This window comes from Etheostoma spectabile, chromosome 16 (assembly GCF_008692095.1).
Source record: "Etheostoma spectabile isolate EspeVRDwgs_2016 chromosome 16, UIUC_Espe_1.0, whole genome shotgun sequence".
Taxonomy (NCBI): Eukaryota; Metazoa; Chordata; class Actinopteri; order Perciformes; family Percidae; genus Etheostoma; species Etheostoma spectabile.
This window is the reverse complement of record NC_045748.1, coordinates 28220141-28240869: the sequence shown is the minus strand read 5'-3', so window position 1 is coordinate 28240869 and position 20729 is coordinate 28220141. Positions and strand designations below refer to the sequence as shown.

Sequence of the window (20729 nt, the reverse complement as noted above, 5' to 3'; positions counted from 1 at the left end):
TCGACAGTGATTCCCGTGTCCGACGTGTGATTCCCGTGTCCGACGTGTGATTCCCGTGTCCGACGTGTGATTCCGTGTGAGAGTGATTCCGTGTCCGAGTGGTTCCCGTGTCCGACGGTGATTCCCGGTCCGACGTGTGATTCCCGTGTCCGACTTGATTCCGTGTCCGACGAGTGATTCCGTGTCCGACGAGTGATTCCCGTGTCCAAACGTGTGATTCCCGTGTCCGACGTGGTGATTCCGTGTCCGAGAGTGATTCCCGTGTCCAACGAGTGATTCCCGTGTCCGGAGTGTTTCCCCGTGCCGACAGTGATTCCCGTGGTCCGACAAAGGATCCGTGTCGACGAGTGATTCACGGGGTCTACGGGATCCCGTGTTAATCCGTGTGTAACGTGTGATTCCTGTATCTAACGTGATTCCGGTATAAAACGTGTGATTCCTGTGCTAACAACTGTGGATTCCTGTGTCTAATCGTGTGATTCTGTGGTAAACGGGGTTTCCTGTGTCTAACGTGTGGATTCCTGTGCCCCGGCAGGTTTCGTATCCCTCGGTGTCGGAGATCATGGGCCTCGCCTCGCAGACCAAGTTCAGCGAGGAGCAGATCAAGGTGTGGTTCTCCGCCCAGAGGCTGAAGCACGGAGTCAGCTGGACGCCCGAGGAGGTCGGTGCTCCACCCTCACGCCCGCTCACACATTTTCCCTATCCCAATGGTTGACTCAGTTCCCCATGGGGCCCAATTCAATTTAATTAATTAATTCAATTGATATAAATAAATGAAATTGTATCGATCTACACTAAAAAGTCGGCTGGGGAGGGTTTTGCGGGAGGGGGTGCCCTCCACCCCCGGGGCACTGCCGGTGCTCTTGGAAGGCCCCAAACCCCCCCAAAACCCGTAAGGGTGCGGTCCCCCTGGCAGCCCCCCCACTCTCTCCATTTGTGCATGAATAGGTCCAGAGCATGTGTGTGTATGTCCGACCTGTGTGTAATGATTACTAACAAACACCGTGTAAATTGTAATTTCCCCACTGGGGATCAATGAACAGTGTCAATTAAATAAAAGATTAAAATTGATAAATTTACTATTGTTACTTACTTTTGCTATGTTATTTAATTACATGTCACTTGTTCACGTACACTGCAATATTTATGTACTATGGCCACGTAACGTTACTTAACAATACCTTTTATATAATGCCACTTTACATTCATTCAGTCATTTTTGCACCTTATCTGTTGTCAGCCTGTTTTTTTTTGCTTGTTGGTTTGCTGGTTTTCTACTGTAGAAATCTGCTGCTGTAACAGGGGAATTTCCCCTTTTGTGGGGTAAATAAAGTATTGTCTAATCCATCTAATCACATCCCATCCCGGCCGGCTTTAGGCTGCAGGTCACACCCGGGTTTTCCTTAAAATGTCTTAACCCTCCCGTCGTCCTCGGGTCAAATTTGACGTTTTTTTTTCAAACTTTCTATATCAGAAAATAGGTTTTCTTTCAATCAAACTGCCTAAAAAACCCCACAGATGGCTTCATAAAAGGCTCAGGATCCGATCACTACGTTCATTCATATTGGGTGTTTTATTCAACGTAGCGTATGCAACATGCGTTGACCAACAAACAACCACAACAAACAACCACAAACACAACAAACAACCACAAACACACACAACCACAACAAACAACCACAACAAACAACCACAACCACAACAAACAACCACAACAAACAACCACAACAACCCAACAAACAACCACAAACACAACAACCACAAACACACACAAAAACCACAAACACACACAACCACAACAAACACAACCACAACAAACAACCACAAACACAACAACCACAAACACAACAAACACACACCAAACACAACAACCACAACACAACACAAACCACAAACACAACAACCACCACAACAAACAACCACAAACACACACACAACCACAACAAACAACCACAAACACACACAACCACAACAAACAACCACAAACACACACAACCACAACAAACAACCACAAACACACACAACCACAACAAACAACCACAACAAACAACCACAAACACACACTGTGCTTGTTACACACACAGGGCCCTGGCCAAGACAGCGCACCAGTTACAATTTAAATAGAACAGAATAATTCAATTTTTAAAATGTTGAAGAATAAATTATTACCATAAATAAATAATATAAATGTATTTAATATATTTTATATAAATTATATATTATATATAATTTATTTAAATGTATTTAAATTATTTAAATAAATTAAAAATATTTATAAATAAATATTTATAAATATTATATTAAATTTCAATACATTATTTTTAGCGTCACACATAGAGGAAAGGAGCAGGTCACATGGTATTTAAACACGGCCTTAAATTCCTCCTCCTCTCCGCAGGTGGAGGAGGCGAGGAGGAAGAAGTTCAACGGCACGGTGCAGACCGTCCCCCAGACCATCACCGTCATCCCGGCCAACATCGCCGCCGCCGCCGCCAACGGCCTGCAGTCCATCTTCCAGACCTGCCAGATCGTGGGCCAGCCGGGCCTCGTGCTCACGCAGGTCGCCGGCAGCAACAGCGCCGTGCCGGTCGCCTCGCCCATCACGCTCACGGTCGCCGGCGTCCCCGGCAACCAGCCCAAAGCCGCCGAGCCGTCCACGTCGGAATCCAAGACGGAGATGTCGGCCGGCGCGGCGCTCGGCGCGGACGCGTCGTCGGCCGCCGCCGCCGCCAAGCCGAAGAAGTCCAAGGAGCAGCTGGCGGAGCTGAAGGCGAGCTACGGCCGCCGGCAGTTCGCCACGGAGGCGGAGATCTCGCGGCTCATGCAGGTCACCAAGCTCTCCAAACGGGCCATCAAGAAGTGGTTCAGCGACACGCGCTACAACCAGAGGAACTCCAAGGACCACCACGTCGCGGGCGAGACGCCGCCCCGGCGCTACGCCCGCCAAGGCGCCGGGCGAAGCGCCGGGCGGAGCGCGGGGATCACGGACCGGCCCCGGCAACGACGCCGCCACGCCAACGACGCGCCGCCTCCGCCATTGGTCGTCATTGACTCCAGCGACGACGCCAGCGACGGCTCGCCGACGTCCGCCGCCGCCCCGCCGGGCGCCGCCAGCGACCGCGGGTGAAGTTCCGGCAACGCCTTCCCCGACTTCACCGCCGCAGAAGTTCAAGGAGAAGACGCCGGAGCAGCTGCTGGTCCTGGAGGCCAGCTTCCAGAGATCGGACACGCCGGCGGACGAGGAGCTGAGCCGGCTGCGCGCCAAGACCAAGCTGACGCGGCGGGAGGTGGACGCCTGGTTCACCGAGAGGAGGAAGATGCTCACGGCGGCGCAGTCCGACAAGGACGAGGGGGACGGGGGGGACGAGGGGGACGGGGAGAAGACGAAAGCGGTAGGCGGTTTTTCAATCTGAAAGGAGGGGGGGGTATGTTGGATTTCCCTCTTTCTGGTCTATATGTCTCTGTCTCTGCAAGCAACAACAAAGTGTTTCTAGACAAAATGGATCCCGTCTCCGGTTTCCAGATCTATCGGTATCGGCATTTAAAATGGCGTTGCATAGTCTGTCCACCAGAGGACGCTCTACAACGTCCCTGTTGGTGATGGCGTTGCATAGTCTGTCCACCAGAGGACGCTCTACACTGTCCCTGTTAGTGATGGCGTTGCATAGTCTGTCCACCAGGACGCTCTACAACGTCCTGTTAGTGATGGCGTTGCATAGGCTGTCCACCAGAGGACGCTCTACAACGTCCCTGTTAGTGATCGCGTTTGCATAGTCTGTCCCCCAGAGGACGCTCTAAACGTCCCTGTTTAGTGATGGCGTTGCATAGTCTGTCCACCAGAGGACGCTCTACAACGTCCCTGTTAGTGATGGTGCATAGTCTGTCCACCAGAGGAGCGCTCTTAACGTCCCTGTTAGTGATGGCGTTGCATAGTCTGTCCACCAGAGGACGCTCTACAAACGTCCCTGTTGGTGATGGCGTTGCATAGTCTGTCCACCAGAGGACGCTCTACAATGTCCCTGTTAGTGATGGCTTTGCATAGTCTGTCCACCAGAGGACGCTCTATAACGTCCCTGTTAGTGATGGCGTTGCATAGTCTGTCCACCAGAGGACGCTTTTACAACGTCCCTTTGGTTTGATGGCGTTGCATAGTCTGTCCACCAGAGGACGCTCTACAACGTCCCTTTTGGTGATGGCTTTGCATAGTCTGTCCACCAGAGGACGCCTTACATCGTCCCTGTTGGTTTGATGGCGTTGCATAGTCTGTCCACCAGAGGACGCTCTACAACCGTCCCTGTTAGTGATGGCGTTGCATAGTCTGTCCCCAGAGGACGCTCTACATCGTCCCTGTTAGTGATGGCGTTGCATAGTCTGTCCACCAGAGGACGCTCTACACGTCCTGTTGGTGATGGCGTTGCATAGTCTGTCCACCAGAGGACGCTCTACAACGTCCCTGTTAGTTGATGGCGTTGCATAGTCTGTCCACCAGAGGACGCTCTACAAAGTCCCGTTAGTGATGGCGTTGCATAGTCTGTCCACCAGAGGACGCTCTACAACGTCCCTGTTAGTGATGGCGTTGCATAGTCTGTCCACCAGAGGACGCTCTAACAACGTCCCTGTTAGTGATGGCGTTGCATAGTCTGTCCACCAGAGGACGCTCTACAACGTCCCTGTTAGTGATGGCGTTGTATAGTCTGTCCACCAGAGGACGCTCTACAACGTCCCTGTTAGTGATGGCGTTGCTTAGTCTGTCCCCCAGAGGACGCTCTACAACGTCCCTGTTGGTGATGGCGTTGCATAGTCTGTCCATCAGAGGACGCTCTACAACGTCCCTGTTGGTGATGGCGTTGCGTAGTCTGTCCAACAGAGGACGCTCTACAACGTCCCTGTTAGTGATGGCGTTGCGTAGTCTGTCCACCAGAGGACGCTCTACAACGTCCCTGTTAGTGATGGCGTTGCATAGTCTGTCCACCAGAGGACGCTCTACAACGTCCCTGTTAGTGATGGCGTTGCATAGTCTGTCCACCAGAGGACGCTCTACAACGTCCCTGTTAGTGATGGCGTTGCATAGTCTGTCCACCAGAGGACGCTCTACAACGTCCCTGTTGGCAACACTGATTATCTTTGTTGAAAATGTGTTTTTGTTTAAGTTTCATATCTCAAGGTTGTATTTTTCTACATTGTATTTATCAGAACTTTAATAAATTTTGATGTTCTCTATATTGTACAGTATATTGGCATATCGGATTTTTAAATAACCAAATATTCTTATTGTATCGGCCTCAAAACCCCTTTATCGGTCGGGCTCTAATATAAATGGAACTGATTATTAAACGGGTCTACTTCTCGTGTTGGTCGCAGGATGCCGAATTGAGTTAAAATCGTCTTGTGGCAGACTTTGTGATATCAGTAAATATTGTACCGTTGAGCAAAGAATTGTTATACTACGAAATGGTGATTTTAACGTGTTATTTACCCCCCAGAAGGCGTCCTCGGCGCTGTCGTCCTCGCCTCGGGAGCGGCAGAGCACGCCGGCCTCCGGCAGGAAGGCCGTGAAGAAGACGCCGGAGCAGCTCCACATCCTGAAGAAGGCCTTCGTCCGCACGCAGTGGCCGACGGCCGAGGAGTACGACCGGATGTCAGAGGACAGCGGCCTGCCGAGGACGTACATCGTCAACTGGTTTGGAGACACGCGCTACGCCTGCAAGAACAGCAACCTGAAGTGGTACTACCTCTACCAGAGCGGCAAGGTAAGACCACCTTCCTGTCTCCAAGTTCTTCAAAACCTGGGGACAAGTATCAACAAGAAAATCACTTGGCTGAAGTTAACCTCATGTTGTCCCCATGCTGTCCTCATGCTGTTGTCCTTGTGTTGTCTTCATGTTATCTTAATGTTGTCCTCGTGTTGTTCTCATGCTGTCCTCATGTTGTCTTCATGTTGTCCTTGTGTTATCTTAATGTTGTCCTCGTGTTGTTCTCATGCTGTCCTCATTTTGTCCTCATGTTGTCCTTGTGTTATCTTAATGTTGTCCTCGTGTTGCCCTCATGTTGTCCTTGTGTTATCTTAATGTTGTCCTCGTGTTGTTCTCATGCTGTCCTCATTTTGTCCTCATGTTGTCCTTGTGTTATCTTAATGTTGATCTCGTGTTGCCCTTGTGTTGCCCTCAGGTTATCTTAATGTTGTCCTCATGTTGTCCTTGTGTTATCTTAATGTTGTCCTCGTGTTGCCCTCATGTTGTTGTCCTTGTGTTGTCCTCGTGTTGCCCTCATGTTGTCCTTGTGTTGTCCTCATGTTATCTTAATGTTGTCCTCATGTTGTCCTTGTGTTATCTTAATGTTGTCCTCATGTTGTCCTTGTGTTATCTTAATGTTGTCCTCGTGTTGCCCTCATGTTGTTGTCCTTGTGTTGTGCTCGTGTTGCCCTCATGTTGTCCCCATGCTGTCCTCGTGTTGTCCTCATGTTGTCTTCATGTTGTCTTCATGTTGCCCTCGTGTTGTCCCCATGCTGTCCTCGTGTTGTCCCCATGCTGTCCTCATGCTGTCCTCGTGTTGTCCTCATGTTGCCCTTGTGTTGTCTTCATGTTGCCCTCGTGTTGTCCTCATGTTGTCTTCATGTTGTCCTCGTGTTGTCCTCTTGTTGTCCTCACGTTGTCTTCATGTTGTCCTCATGTTGTCTTCATGTTGTCCTTTTGTTGTCCTATATCAGTGTTCTTTTTAAATTTTATAGCTTGTAAAACAAATGGAAGTGTTGTTGAAATAGTGTTGAGTAAAAGTTGACATATTCCAGTCTGTGATTATCATCAACATCCATTCCTTTAATTTTAGTCTCAATAATTCCTAATTTCTGCTTTTCTAAGGGGTAAGATAGAGAAATGAAATTCAGCCTTTGTACATCTTTCGAGCACTGTGACTTACTTACTTGGATGTATAATAAATATAATATAATAATATAATGAATGTATTTGTGTATTTTAAGGTGGACGAGGCGCTGAACGGCGGAGCCAAGACCCCGAAGAAGTCCAGGAAGCGTTTCCGTGGTTGGTCCCGGAGGACACGCCGGCCGTATCCCTGCAAGCGCTCGCCACAGGGGGGCGCCACCACCATCAAGGTCTGTCTCTGCAGAGAGTTTATTAGCTACACCCATAGACAGTGAAAGACATGGAGACAGTGGAGATACGATGTGACGTGAGCAACCTGTCTGAAAGCTGTAAGTCTTCTGGTAGCTGTGCAAGAGAAATCTCAATCATTCCCAATCAGCAGAGACGGAGAGGCAGGAATATGTTAGGAGATAACACAGGCACAGGCTAATTACTGCTAACTAACATGGTAGTTAACAGTAACATAGGCACAGGCTAATTACTGCTAACTAACATGCTAGTTAACACTAACATAGACACAGGCTAATTACTGCTAACTAACATGCTAGTTAACAGTAACATAGGCACAGGCTAACTACTGCTAACTAGCATGCTAGTTAACAGTAACATAGACACAGGCTAATTACTGCTAACTAACATGCTAGTTAACAGTAACATAGGCACAGGCTAACTACTGCTAACTAGCATGCTAGTTAACATTAACATAGGCACAGAGTAATTAGATTAGATTAGATTATACTTTATTTATCCCACGACGGGGAAATTCTGTCGTTACAGTAGCAGCATAGCAGCAACAGCAAAAAACAAAACAATAACACACAAACAACTAAGCACGAAAGAAATACAAGGCAAGAAATAGACAATGAAAATATTACTGCTTACTAACATGCTAGTTAACATTAACATAGGCACAGGCTAATTACTGCTAACATGCTAGTTAACATAGGCACAGGCTAATTACTGCTAACTAGCATGCTAGTTAACACTAACATAGGAACAGGGTAATTACTGCTAACTAACATGCTAGTTAACATTACCATAGGCACAGGCTAATTACTGCTATCTAACATGCTAGTTAACATTAACATAGGCACAGGCTAATTACTGCTATCTAACATGCTAGTTAACATTAACATAGGCACAGGCTAATTACTGCTATCTAACATGCTAGTTAACATTAACATAGGCACAGGCTAATTACTGCTATCTAACATGCTAGTTAACATTAACATAGGCACAGGCTAATTACTGCTATCTAACATGCTAGTTAACATTAACATAGGCACAGGCTAATTACTGCTATCTAACATGCTAGTTAACATTAACATAGGCACAGGCTAATTACTGCTAACTAACATGCTAGTTAACATTAACATAGGCACAGGCTAATTACTGCTAACTAACATGCTAGTTAACATTAACATAGGCACAGGCTAATTACTGCTAACTAACATGCTAGTTAACATTAACATAGGCACAGGCTAATTACTGCTAACTAACATGCTAGTTAACATTAACATAGGTACAGGCTAATTACTGCTAACTAACATGCTAGTTAACATTAACATAGGCACAGGCTAATTACTGCTAACTAACATGCTAGTTAACATTAACATAGGCACAGGCTAATTACTGCTAACTAACATGCTAGTTAACATTAACATAGGCACAGGCTAATACTGCTATCTAACATGCTAGTTAACATTAACATAGGCACAGGCTAATTATGCTATCTAACATGCTAGTTAACATTAACATAGGCACAGGCTAATTACTGCTAACTAACATGCTAGTTAACATTAACATAGACACAGACTATTACTGCTAACTAACATGCTAGTTAACATTAACATAGGCACAGGCTAATTACTGCTATCTAACATGCTAGTTAACATTAACATAGGCACAGGCTAATTACTGCTATCTAACATGCTAGTTAACATTAACATAGGCACAGGCTAATACTGCTAACTAACATGCTAGTTAACATTAACATAGACAAAAAATAAAAATCGTCCATTAAAAAGGGAGAACCCCCGAAGGGGGGGGGTTTCCCTATTCCGAAAATCGGGGCGGCCAAATCCGGTTTTTCCGAGGGGTTTGGGACCCCCCCCCCTCCCCTCGGGTGAAGTGGGAATCTTAAGGCCCTAACCCCCAAAAAGGACCCTGGGAAGGGTGGAGGATGGGCAAAAAGTCCCGGCTAAAAACTTTTTGCCCCCTTGGGGGGGGGGGGGGAGTTTTCACCGAAGGGGGCCCAAGAGAGGGGAAGGGGGGGACGGGGCCCAGGGGGAGGAGGGGGGAAGGAGGGGGGGGGAGGGGGAGGGCGCAACAGCGAAAAAGGGATTTTAAAACAAAAGGTTTTTGATGACAAAAAGGGGGAATTAGACTCGCCTAACCTAGACCGAGGGATCTAAGGGGTCCCAAATCCCCCTCGATACAAACTAAAGTACCCATACAGCCGGTCCAAGATTGGGACGTACCAAACACCCCAAATGAATTAAAATTTTTCACCTACGCCGGGGTCGAGATGATCTAAACTCCCCCTACGTTTTTAGCAGAAAGAAACTGAGCAAATAGTTTTTTTTTATTGTTTTTTGTTAAAAAATTACTATATTTTAAAAAATTTTTTTTACTGGTTTTTTGATTTTTTTAAAACTGTTTTTTCGGGATTACTCTTTGGGGGGCTAATTGACTTCGGCCAATAGGATTTTTTTGATGTCTTCCCAGGACTTTTTTTTTTGAATTTTATGACTTTTTTTTTTTTTTCAGTACTTACTTTTTTTTTTTCGTGTATTTTGGATTTTTTTTCAAGTACAAACTATATTTTTTCGTTTTTTGATTTTTTTCGATGTACATATTGTTTTTTTTTGATTTACTATACTATGCTTTTTTGCGATTACTATGACTTTTTTCGGATTATAGTTTTTTTCGAGTACTATTGCTTTTTTTGAGTACTTCTATGACTTTTTTCGATTACTATCTAGTTTTTTTCACGACAACATGACTTTTTTCGTTATTGACTTTTTCTTTTACTTACTAGATTTTTTTCGATGTATTTACTTTTTTTCGATGTACATGATTTTTTTTTCGAGACTATACTTACTTTTTTCGAGTACTATAAGTTTTTCGATGTACTATGACTTTTTTCGATGTATATACTATTTTTTTTCACTTATATCTATACTTTTTTCAGTACATACTAATTTTTCGAGTACTAGGTTTTTTTTCTTTACTATGATTTTTTTTCGATGTTTTCTGACTTTTCGATGTACTTTACTATGACTTTTTTCGATGTATAATTTTTTTTCGATTACTTTTTGCTTTTTTTCACTAATATTTGACTTTTTCGATAAACTTATTTTTGATGCTATCTTTTTTTTTTTCGTGTATTACAACTTTTTTGATGTCAACAGACTTTTTTTTTTTTTTTTTTTTTTTTTTTTTGTTTTTTTTTTTTTTTTTTTTTTTTTTTTTTTTTTTTGTTTTTTTTTTTTGTTTTTTTTTTTGTTTTTTTTTTTTTTTTTTTTTATTTTTTTTTTTTTTTTTTTTTTTTTTTTTTTTGTGTCTTTTTTTTTTTTTTGGGGTTTTTTTTTTTGTTTTTTTGTTTTTTTTTTTTTTTTTTTTTTTCCTTTTTTTTTTTTTTTTTTTTTTTTTTTTTTTTTTTTTTTTTTTTTTTTTTTTTTTTTTTTTTTTTTTTGTTTTTTTTTTTCTTTTTTTTTTTTTTTTTTTTTTTGTTGTTTTTTTTTGGGGTTTTTTTTTTTTTTTCGATTAAATGATTTTTTTGGTTTTTTTTTTCGTGTCTTGATTTTTTTATTTCTTAATGTTTTTTCATGACTATTTTTTTTTCGTTTTCTTGATTTTTTTTCGATGTTATACAATTTTTTCGTTTGTACTTTTTGATTTTTTTTTCATGTACTATGACTTTTTCTGTATTTAACTGATTTTTTTCCTGATATTTGATTTTTTTGATGACATGATTTTTTTTTCGACTACTAAAAAATGTTTTTTCGAGTACTTGACTTTTTTCGATGTACTAGATTTTTTTGATTACTAATTAGCTTTTTCGATGTATATACTTTTTTTCGATGTACTTGATTTTTTTTTTGATGTACAAAATATGACTTTTTTCAAATATCTAGGATTTTTTTCAACGTACATACTTTTTTTTCGAGTCTAACTATGATTTTTGATTACTATGACTTTTTTCGATGTATTTGTTTTTTTTCGAGTAATATATGATTTTTTCGATGTATATATGTTTTTTTTTTGGGTTTTTACTATGACTTTTTTCGATTACTTGATTTTTTTATTTACTTATAGATTTTTTTTCGATGTACTATGTTTTTTTGGATTTCTTACTAGACTTTTTTTTTTCTGACTTTTTTTCGAGACTTACTAGATTTTTTTTCGATTATTTATTTGCTTTTTGATTATATACTATGATTTTTTTCGATGTACATATATACTTTTTTCATGTCTATACTTTTTTTTTTTGTGTACTATGATTTTTTTTCGATGTACTATGTTTTTTTTTTGTGTACTATCTTGTTTTTTTCGATGCAAACGGACTTTTTTGAGCTATGACTTTTTAAAGTACTATACATTTTTTTTCGATGTCTAGATTTTTTTTCTTTTACTATGACTTTTTGTGTAATCTATGCTTTTTGAGATATAAGGGATTTTTTGAGTACTTACTAAATTTTTTTGATGTATTCAGTTTTTTTTGAGTATTTGATTTTTTTGTTTACATCTATACTTTTCGATGATATATAGATTTTTTCGATGTAATCTAGTTTTTTTTCGATTTTAACTAACTTTTTTCGATGTCCATGATTTTTTTCGATGTACATCTAGACTTTTTTCGTGTACTAGTTTTTTTTTTTTCGATCTAACTTAAATTTTTTCGATGTCTATGATTTTTTTCGACGTACTATATAGATTTTTTTCGATGTACTATATTTGATTTTTTTTCTTTTACTAGTTTTTTTTTTGAGACATACTAGATTTTTTCGTTTAATCTTGCCCTTTTTTCGATTATTACATACTTTTTTCGAACTATTTTGATTTTTTTCGATTACATACTTTGATTTTTTTTTTTTGAGTATATACTAGACTTTTTTCGAGTACATGATTTTTTCCTGTAATACTAGACTTTTTCGAGTACATACATACTTTTTCGATGCTTTGATTTTTTTCGCGAAATTACTATGACTTTTTTCAGTATTTAACTAGATTTTTCGATTACTTTATATGACTTTTTTTTTCGATGTACTTGATTTTTTCGAGTACTATCGACTTTTTTTCGTTTTTACATACTAGATTTTTTCGTTTAAAATTATTTAGGTTTTTTTTTGGTTGTACTTATTTTTTTTAAAACGTATATACTATGATTTTTTTTCTTTTTATATACTATGGTTTTTTTTGGTTTTACTATATAGACTTTTTTCGATTCATACTATTTTTTTCGATGTATATCAGGATTTTTTCGACGTACTATAAGCTTTTTTCAAATACATACTAGATTTTTTTGATTACTTACTAACTTTTTCGTTTACTAGACTTTTTCGATTACTATACAGACTTTTTTCGATGTCTAATTTGTTTTTTTACTTCATATTGATTTTTTTTATTCTAGATTTTTTTTTTGAGACTAAAATTTTTTTCGAGTATATATTTGTTTTTTTTCGATTTACTATGATTTTTTTTTTTTTTCGATGTCTATGACTTTTTTTTCGATGTACTATCTTGACTTTTTTTACGTACTATACTATGACTTTCAACTCCTAATGTTTTTTTCGAGTACTATACATGTTTTTTTCGATGTTATGACTTTTTTGTGTACTATGATTTTTCGTGTCTTACTATGATTTTTTTCGTGTACTATGTTTTTTTTTTTCGAGTACTATCTTTTCACTTTACTCTATGACTTTTTCGATTATAGATTTTTTTTTCGATGTACTATGATTTTTCGATGTCCTACTATGATTTTTTCGAGTACTATGACTTTTTTTCGAGTACTAGACTTTTTCATTTACTAACTATACTTTTTCGATGTATATGCTTTTTCGATGTTATCTTAAATTTTTCGTGACTATGATTTTTTTTCGTGACTTACTAGACTTTTTTCGTTTTGGCAACTAATTTTTTTTTTCGATGTATTTAATTTTTTTTTCGAGGACATCTAGATTTTTTCACGTCATACTAGATTTTTTTCGAGTACTATACTTTTTTTGACGTATTCAAATTTTTTCGAGTACTATGATTTTTTTCGTTGACTAGATTTTTTCATGTACTTGTTTTTTTGAGACTATATTTTTTTTCGGTACTATTTTTTTCGATGTAATATTTGTTTTTTTTCAAAAACTACTAACCTTTTTTCAAGACTATACTAGTTTTTTTTCGAGTCTATACTTGACTTTTTTGATGTCTATGTTTTTTCGATGTACTATGACTTTTTTCGAGGTTCTACTTGACTTTTTCGAGACATACTATGACTTTTCGAGTACTGATTTTTTCGAGTACTATATTTTTTTATTACTAACTTCTTTTTCGATTACATGATTTTTCGATTTTACATATTGATTTTTTTTCGATGTACTATACTTTTTCGATGTACAACGGGATTTTTTTTCAGATATACAGATTTTTTTCATGTATATACTAGACTTTTTTCGATGTACTATCTATGACTTTTTTCGATGTACTATACTAACTTTTTTGGGGTTCTATATTGACTTTTTTCGATGGTCTAGACTTTTTTCGAGGTCATGATTTTTTTTGTTTTGTCTAAAAGGATTTTTCGATGTACTTACTATGTTTTTTTTTCGATGTACAGTTTTTTTTCGATTTACTATGTTTTCGATTACTATACTTATTTTTTTTCGTTTTTAAATACTTATTTTTTTTGACGTACATTATGATTTTTTCGAGTATTACTAAATTTTTTTCGATTATATACAAAAAAATTTTTCGAGCTAACTATGATTTTTTTCGATTATACTATGATTTTTTTTTCGATTACTACTATGATTTTTTTCGATTAATACTATGTTTTTTTCGATGTCACTTTTTTTTTTGGTACATATTAACTTTTTTCGTTTTAAATACTAGTTTTTTTTCGATTGTCTATATTTGATTTTTCGTGTACTAATATGATTTTTTTGAGTCTTACTTGACTTTTTTCGGTAAAAAAACTTGTTTTTTTTTCGACACTTATTTTGATTTTTTTTTGGGGGGACATACAGTTTTTTTCGGTAATACTATGATTTTTTTTTCGAGATTTAATTTTTTGATGTACTAACGATTTTTTCGAGACATATTTGATTTTTTTTACTTACATACTATATTTTTCGAGTACTAGTTTTTTTCGACGTACTATGATTTTTTCGATTCTATTTATGATTTTTTTCGATGTACTTACTTTTTTTCGATTACTACTTTTTTTCGTGTACTAATTTGACTTTTTTTCAAGTACATACTAGATTTTTTTTCAAGTACTAACTAGGATTTTTTTCGGGTTACTATACTAGTTTTTTCGATGCCCTATATTTTTTTTCGATGTACTAGTTTTTTCTTTTGTACTATACAGATTTTTTTCGATGACTATGATTTTTTCAGTCTTGACTTTTTCACTTTAATATTTTTTTTTCGTGTAAGATTTTTTTTCGATTACAGATTTTTTGATGTCTATTTTTCTTTTTCGATGTATATGTTTTTTTCGTTTACTATGTTTTTTTCATTTACTATCTATGTTTTTTTCGGTACATAAAATTTTTCGAGTCATACTATGACTTTTTCGATGGCTATTTGACTTTTTTTCGATTTACTATTTTTTTTTTCGAGACAAATAACTTTTTATGTATATCTATTTTTTTTCGATGTACTATTTTTTTTCGAACTATACTATGATTTTTTTTTCGATGTCTAGATTTTTCGATGCCTGATTTTTTTCATTTTATATTTTTTTTGATGATATGATTTTTTTCGATGTTTTATGATTTTTTTTTGATGTCATACAGATTTTTTTCCGTACTATACTATGACTTTTTCCCGGATAACTTGATTTTTTCGAGTACAACTTTTTTTTTGTACTATGACTTTTTCGATGTACTATGTTTTTCGTTTTGTACTATACATGACTTTTTCGATGACTTACAGTTTTTTCTTACTATGACTTTTTTTCGTGTACTAGATTTTTTCCTTATTTTAATATGATTTTTTTCGATGCAGATTTTCGATGTATTTTACTTGATTTTTTCGATTGTACTATGATTTTTTTTCGATGTACATACTTGACTTTTTTTGTTATTTAATTTGATTTTTCATGTACATATTTGATTTTTTTGTGTATTACTTGACTTTTTCCTTACTATACATGATTTTTTTTTTGGTACTATACTATGTTTTTTTCGGACTAGACTTTTTTCGAGGATATGATTTTTTCGATTTTAATATTAGATTTTTTTGATTTACTATCTAGCTTTTTTCGATGTACTTCTTTTTTTATACTATGATTTTTTTCGATGTACTTACTATGATTTTTTCGAGGACTATATTTGTTTTTTTTCGAGTACATACGACTTTTTCACTACAAATTTTTAACTTTTTGATGACAACAAATTTTTTCGAGTTTTAAAACATGATTTTTTTTTCGATGTACATATTTGACTTTTTCGATTATATATTTGCCCTTTTTTCGAGTACTATCTAGATTTTTCGAGTACTATACATGTTTTTTTGAGTCTTGATTTTTTTTTCGATGCTATACAGATTTTTTGATTCTATGTTTTTTTTCGACGATACTATGACTTTTTTCGGTTATCTATACTTTTTTTTGTGTATTGACTTTTTTGCGTAAACTAGATTTTTTCGATTGATACTAGATTTTTTTTCGAGTCTATGATTTTTTTCGAGTACTATACTAGACTTTTCTATTTTATGATTTGTTTTTTTTACTTTTTAAAAATCTATATTTTTTTTTTTCTCCATGACAAAGGTGGGACGCCCTTTTCAAAAAATTTTTTGAAAAAAATACGTGAACTAAACAAACCAATGGTGTGAAAAGCACGGCCTCAGTATGTATTTTTGGTACATTATGTGTAAGTAACGGAAACCCAAAAGCGGCAATATTATTTTTCCCCCCCAAATATACCAATACGAACCCCCCTTGTGTTTTCCCCGGGTCAAAAACCACTTTTTTTACTATGCTTACTTTTGCGTATGCATATTGAAAATATAAAGACAGTATGTCAAAAAAATAATGAAATAAGTCACGGTATGTTGACTAAAGTTAAAGTTAAAGTATCATTATATAGTGCGTTTAAAAAAAACAGTCATAGGATGGCATTGAAAAAAGTGTCTGTTAAAAATAGTATTAAAAAAGTTATAGTACATTATGTCAAAAAGTTATTTGGAGCCTTTTAATGCTCTAAAGTTATCAAATGGTTTTATTAAAGGACATGCTGCAGGGTTGGATGTGGGATGGTTGGATGGATGGATGGATGGGAGATGGTTGGATGGATGTTAGATGGGTGGGTGGATGGATGTTGGATGTGAGACGGTTGGATGGATGTGAGATGGTTGGATGTGAGATGGTTGGATGGATGTGAGATGGATGGATGTTGGATGTGAGACGGTTGGATGGATGTGAGCTGGGTGGATGGGAGATGGTTGGATGGATGTGAGATGGTTGGATGGATGTGAGATGGTTGGATGGATGTTGGATGGATGTGAGATGGATGGATGACGGTTGGATGGATGTGAGACGGTTGGATGGATGTGAGATGGTTGGATGGATGTTGGATGTGAGACGGTTGGATGGATGTGAGATGGTTGGATGTTGGATGGATGTGAGATGGTTGGATGGATGTTGGATGTGAGACGGTTGGATGGATGTGAGCTGGGTGGATGTGAGATGGTTGGATGGATGTGAGATGGTTGGATGTTGGATGTGAGATGGTTGGATGTGAGACGGTTGGATGTGAGATGGTTGGATGTGAGACGGTTGGATGTGAGATGGTTGGATGGATGTTGGATGTGAGATGGTTGGATGTGAGATGGTTGGATGTGAGATGGTTGGATGGATGCTGCAGGGATTAACCCTTGGCGTTATCCTCCTGACTCAAAAATGAAATTTTTCACCTTTTCACAGACTTTTTTTTAGTTTTTGGTGTCAGAAAATTTGACGTTTTTCTTTCTTTTTCTCTGCAGCACCCCCCCCCCCCCCCCCCCCCCCGTCAGTGTGTCTTAGCCGGTGGGTCGGGACCAGAGGACGGACGCGTCTCAGACTTTGCGCCTCGTGTCCTCATCCGGGTCCCAGTCCGGCTGAGACGCACCGAGAGGACGGACAGCGGCACCGGGACGTGGTCCCGCCCCCGCCGATGGACTGTGGGGACCAATCACAGCACGGCGTGACTCGGCAACCGTTTCCAGCTCTACAACAACAACAAACACAAAACGAGGCTTTTATTTTGGTGAAAATCACGGGGGCTTTTATTTTGACCTTTTGCGTCATTTTTCTTACAAAAAAAAACAACAAAACAAAACCAGGTTTTTACAGTGACAGGGCGAGGTCTTGCATGGGGTTTTTCATTATGTTAAAAAAAACTAATTTCTCTGTGACTAGCGGACCATTTTCTCAAGGGAACCCCCCCCCCCCCCCCCCACCCCTTCACTTTACCCCCCCACCCCAGACATTTTGCAATCTTGAAAGGTTTTCAAAAAAAAAAAAAATCATGCTTTTTATCATATTCGTGCCATTCTGTTCATAAAAAAAATCTGAAATCAGAAGAAATAATTTAATGATTTTCCACGTCTGCATTTTGACGTCTTTGTGTTATTTCTTTTTAAAGTGACATATAATATAAAGGGGTCTGAATCCGTTACACTACTATTATTATTATTATTATTATGATGCTACGTGACTTATTTTAAACATGGCGATTATTTCCATGTCAGCAGGTATTTGGTCCTTTCACTTTCAACGACAATCGGTTTTACCTTCGAATCACCGAAGGATGGAAGTCAACGGACGCTCCTTAAAAAGGGAAAATCCACCTTAAATGGTCTTCAGTGCAATTTTTAGGTTTTTTTTCCCAACAGCACCTGAATGCAGCACAACGCCTTCCCGTTACGTTATTGTCCCGATAACAGACGCTCCTTAAAAAAGGGGAAATCCACCGTAACCCTCCGGTTGCAGGAACAATTACACAAAAACTTGTTAAAAAAACTACAAAAACGTAGAGAAAAGTGTAGAAAAAAAATCTAAATGTCGGCCCAAAGTTGCCAGTCAAGGGAAGACAACACAAGGGTTAAATAGTCTTCAGTGCATCTTTTTCCCCAACAGCACCTGAATGCAGCGCGATGCCTTCTCCTCACGTCAGTTGGACATTTAAGTTCGTAAAAAAAAGAGAAAAAAAAACTTGTTTGCAAAAAACATAAAAAGATTTTGGGGAAAAAAACAAGTCGATGGGAAGACAACACGAGGGTTAAATGGTCTTCAGTGCATTTGTAGTTTTTTCCCCAACAGCACCTGAATGCCTCACGATGCCTTCTCGTCACGTTATTGGAAAAAAAAAAAAAAAGCTTCAAAAACGCAGGAAAAATTCAACAAAAACATTTTTTTTTTAAGCGCTGAAGAAAAAAAATGACCCAACAAAATCGAAAAAAAATTGCCAAAGGTGACAAAACAAATTTGGTAAATGTGAGAAAAAAAACTACCAAACGTTGAGAAAATGTTAGGGAAAAAAACACCAAAATGTTGAAATTTCGACCCAGAAAAACCCCAAAGTTGCCGGTCAATAGGGAAGACAACACGAGGGTTAAATGGTCTTCAGTGCATTTGTAGTTGTTTTTCCAACAGCACCTGAATGCAGCGCGATGCGTTATTGTCCCGGCGCCACGCGTCAGTCGGGTATCTGAGTTTGTGAAGAATCCCTGAAGGATGGAAGTTAACGGACGCTCGTTAAAAAGGGAAACTCCACCTGACCTCGTGTTGTCCTCAAAATTTAACTCGTTTACAGAAGATTATTTATCACGACTACGACCAAGGAACGACGTAAAAAGCTTCAAAAACGCAGGAAAAATTCAACAAAACAGGTTTTTTTAAAGCGCTGAAAAAAAACTTGTTAAAAAACTACAAAAACTTTGAGAAAAGGGTAGAAAAAAAATCTAAATGTCGGCCCAGAAAACCCCAAAGTCGAAAGGTCATGGGAAACAACACGAGGGTTAAATGGTCTTCAGTGCTGTTGTAGTTTTTTTTCCCCCCAAACAGCACCTGAAGGGCCTCACGATGCCTTCTCTCCGTTAATGACAAGAAAAAAAAGCTTCAAAAACGCGGGAAAATTCAACCAAAAACAATTTTTTTTTTGAAAGCGCTGAAAAAAAAAAAAATGACCCAACAATCGCCAAAGGTGGAAAAAATTTGGTAATGTGAAAAAAAAACTTGTTTAAAAAAAAACGTAATAAAGTGCCAAAAAAATTGAGGGAAAAAAAATTAAATTTTGAAATTTTTCGACCCAGAAAAACCCAAAGTTGCGGGTCAATGGGAAGATAACACAAGTTAATAGTCCTTCAGTGCTGTTGTTTTTCCAACAGCACCTGAATGCAGCACGATGCCTTCTCGTCACGTCATCGGCATTTAAGTTCGTAAAAAAAAAAAAAAAGTCGGACCAAAAAAAATCGGGGAAAAAAATCGAAATAGACAAAAAAAAACGTGTTTAAAAACTAATAATAAAGTGACAAAAAAATTGGGAAAAAAACTACAAAACCATTATAATAAGGGGGTGAAAACTACAAAAACGTATAAAGTGACAAACATTGAGGAAAAAAAACATCGAATTTCGACCCCAGAAACAACCCAAGTTGCAGGTCAATAGGGAAGATAACACAGGGTTAATGTCTTCATTCCTTTTTCCCAACAGCACCTGAATGCCTCACGATGCCTTCCTCGTCACGTTAATGGAGAAAAAAAAAAGCTTCAAAAAAGCAGGAAAAAATTTCCCAACATTTTATTTTTTTAGGCGCTGAAGAAAAAAAAACAAAAAACAAAATCGAAAAAAAATCGCCAAAGGTGAAAAACAACTAGAAAAAAAAGAAATAAACTGACCAAAAAGTTTAAGAACATGTAGGGAAAAAAAAACATCAAAACTGTCGAAATTTCGACCCAGAAAAACCCAAAGTTGCCGGTCAATAGGGAAGACAACACGAGGGTTAAATGGTCTTCAGTGCATTTGTAGTTGTTTTTCCAACAGCACCTGAATGCAGCGCGATGCGTTATTGTCCCGGCGCCACGCGTCAGTCGGGTATCTGAGTTTGTGAAGAATCCCTGAAGGATGGAAGTTAACGGACGCTCGTTAAAAAAGGGAAACTCCACCTTGACCTCGTGTTGTCCTCAAATTAACTCGTTTACAGAAGAATTATTTATCACGACTACGACCAAGGAACGACGTAAAAAGCTTCAAAAACGCAGGAAAAATTCAACAAAAACAGGTTTTTTTAAAGCGCTGAAAAAAAACTTGTTAAAAAACTACAAAAACTTTGAGAAAAGTGTAGAAAAAAAATCTAAATGTCGGCCCAGAAAACCCCAAAGTCGCAGGTCGATGGGAAGACAACACGAGGGTTAAATGGTCTTCAGTGCTGTTGTAGTTGTTTTCCCCAACAGCACCTGAATGCCTCACGATGCCTTCTCGTCACGTTAATGAAAAGAAAAAAAAAGCTTCAAAAACGCAGGAAAAATTCAACAAAAACAATTTTTTTTTTGAAAGCGCTGAAAAAAAAAAAAATGACCCAACAAAATCGCCAAAGGTGAGAAAACAAATTTGGTAAATGTGAAAAAAAAACTTGTTTAAAAAA

At 38.1% G+C, this 20729-nt stretch overlaps 1 protein-coding gene across 1 annotated transcript; it reads left to right on the top strand.

Annotated features, from left to right (window-relative positions):
• Positions 1 to 496: 496 nt before the first annotated feature.
• LOC116704754 (zinc fingers and homeoboxes protein 1-like) lies at positions 497 to 7153 on the top strand (the record flags this gene model as incomplete). Its single annotated transcript, XM_032540357.1, is given in 5 exon segments — positions 497 to 661; positions 2399 to 3157; positions 3159 to 3389; positions 5487 to 5750; positions 6977 to 7153. Coding segments are annotated over 5 exon segments (1596 nt in total), but the record flags the coding sequence as incomplete, so codon positions are not given.
• Between the last annotated feature and the right edge of the window lie 13576 nt (positions 7154 to 20729).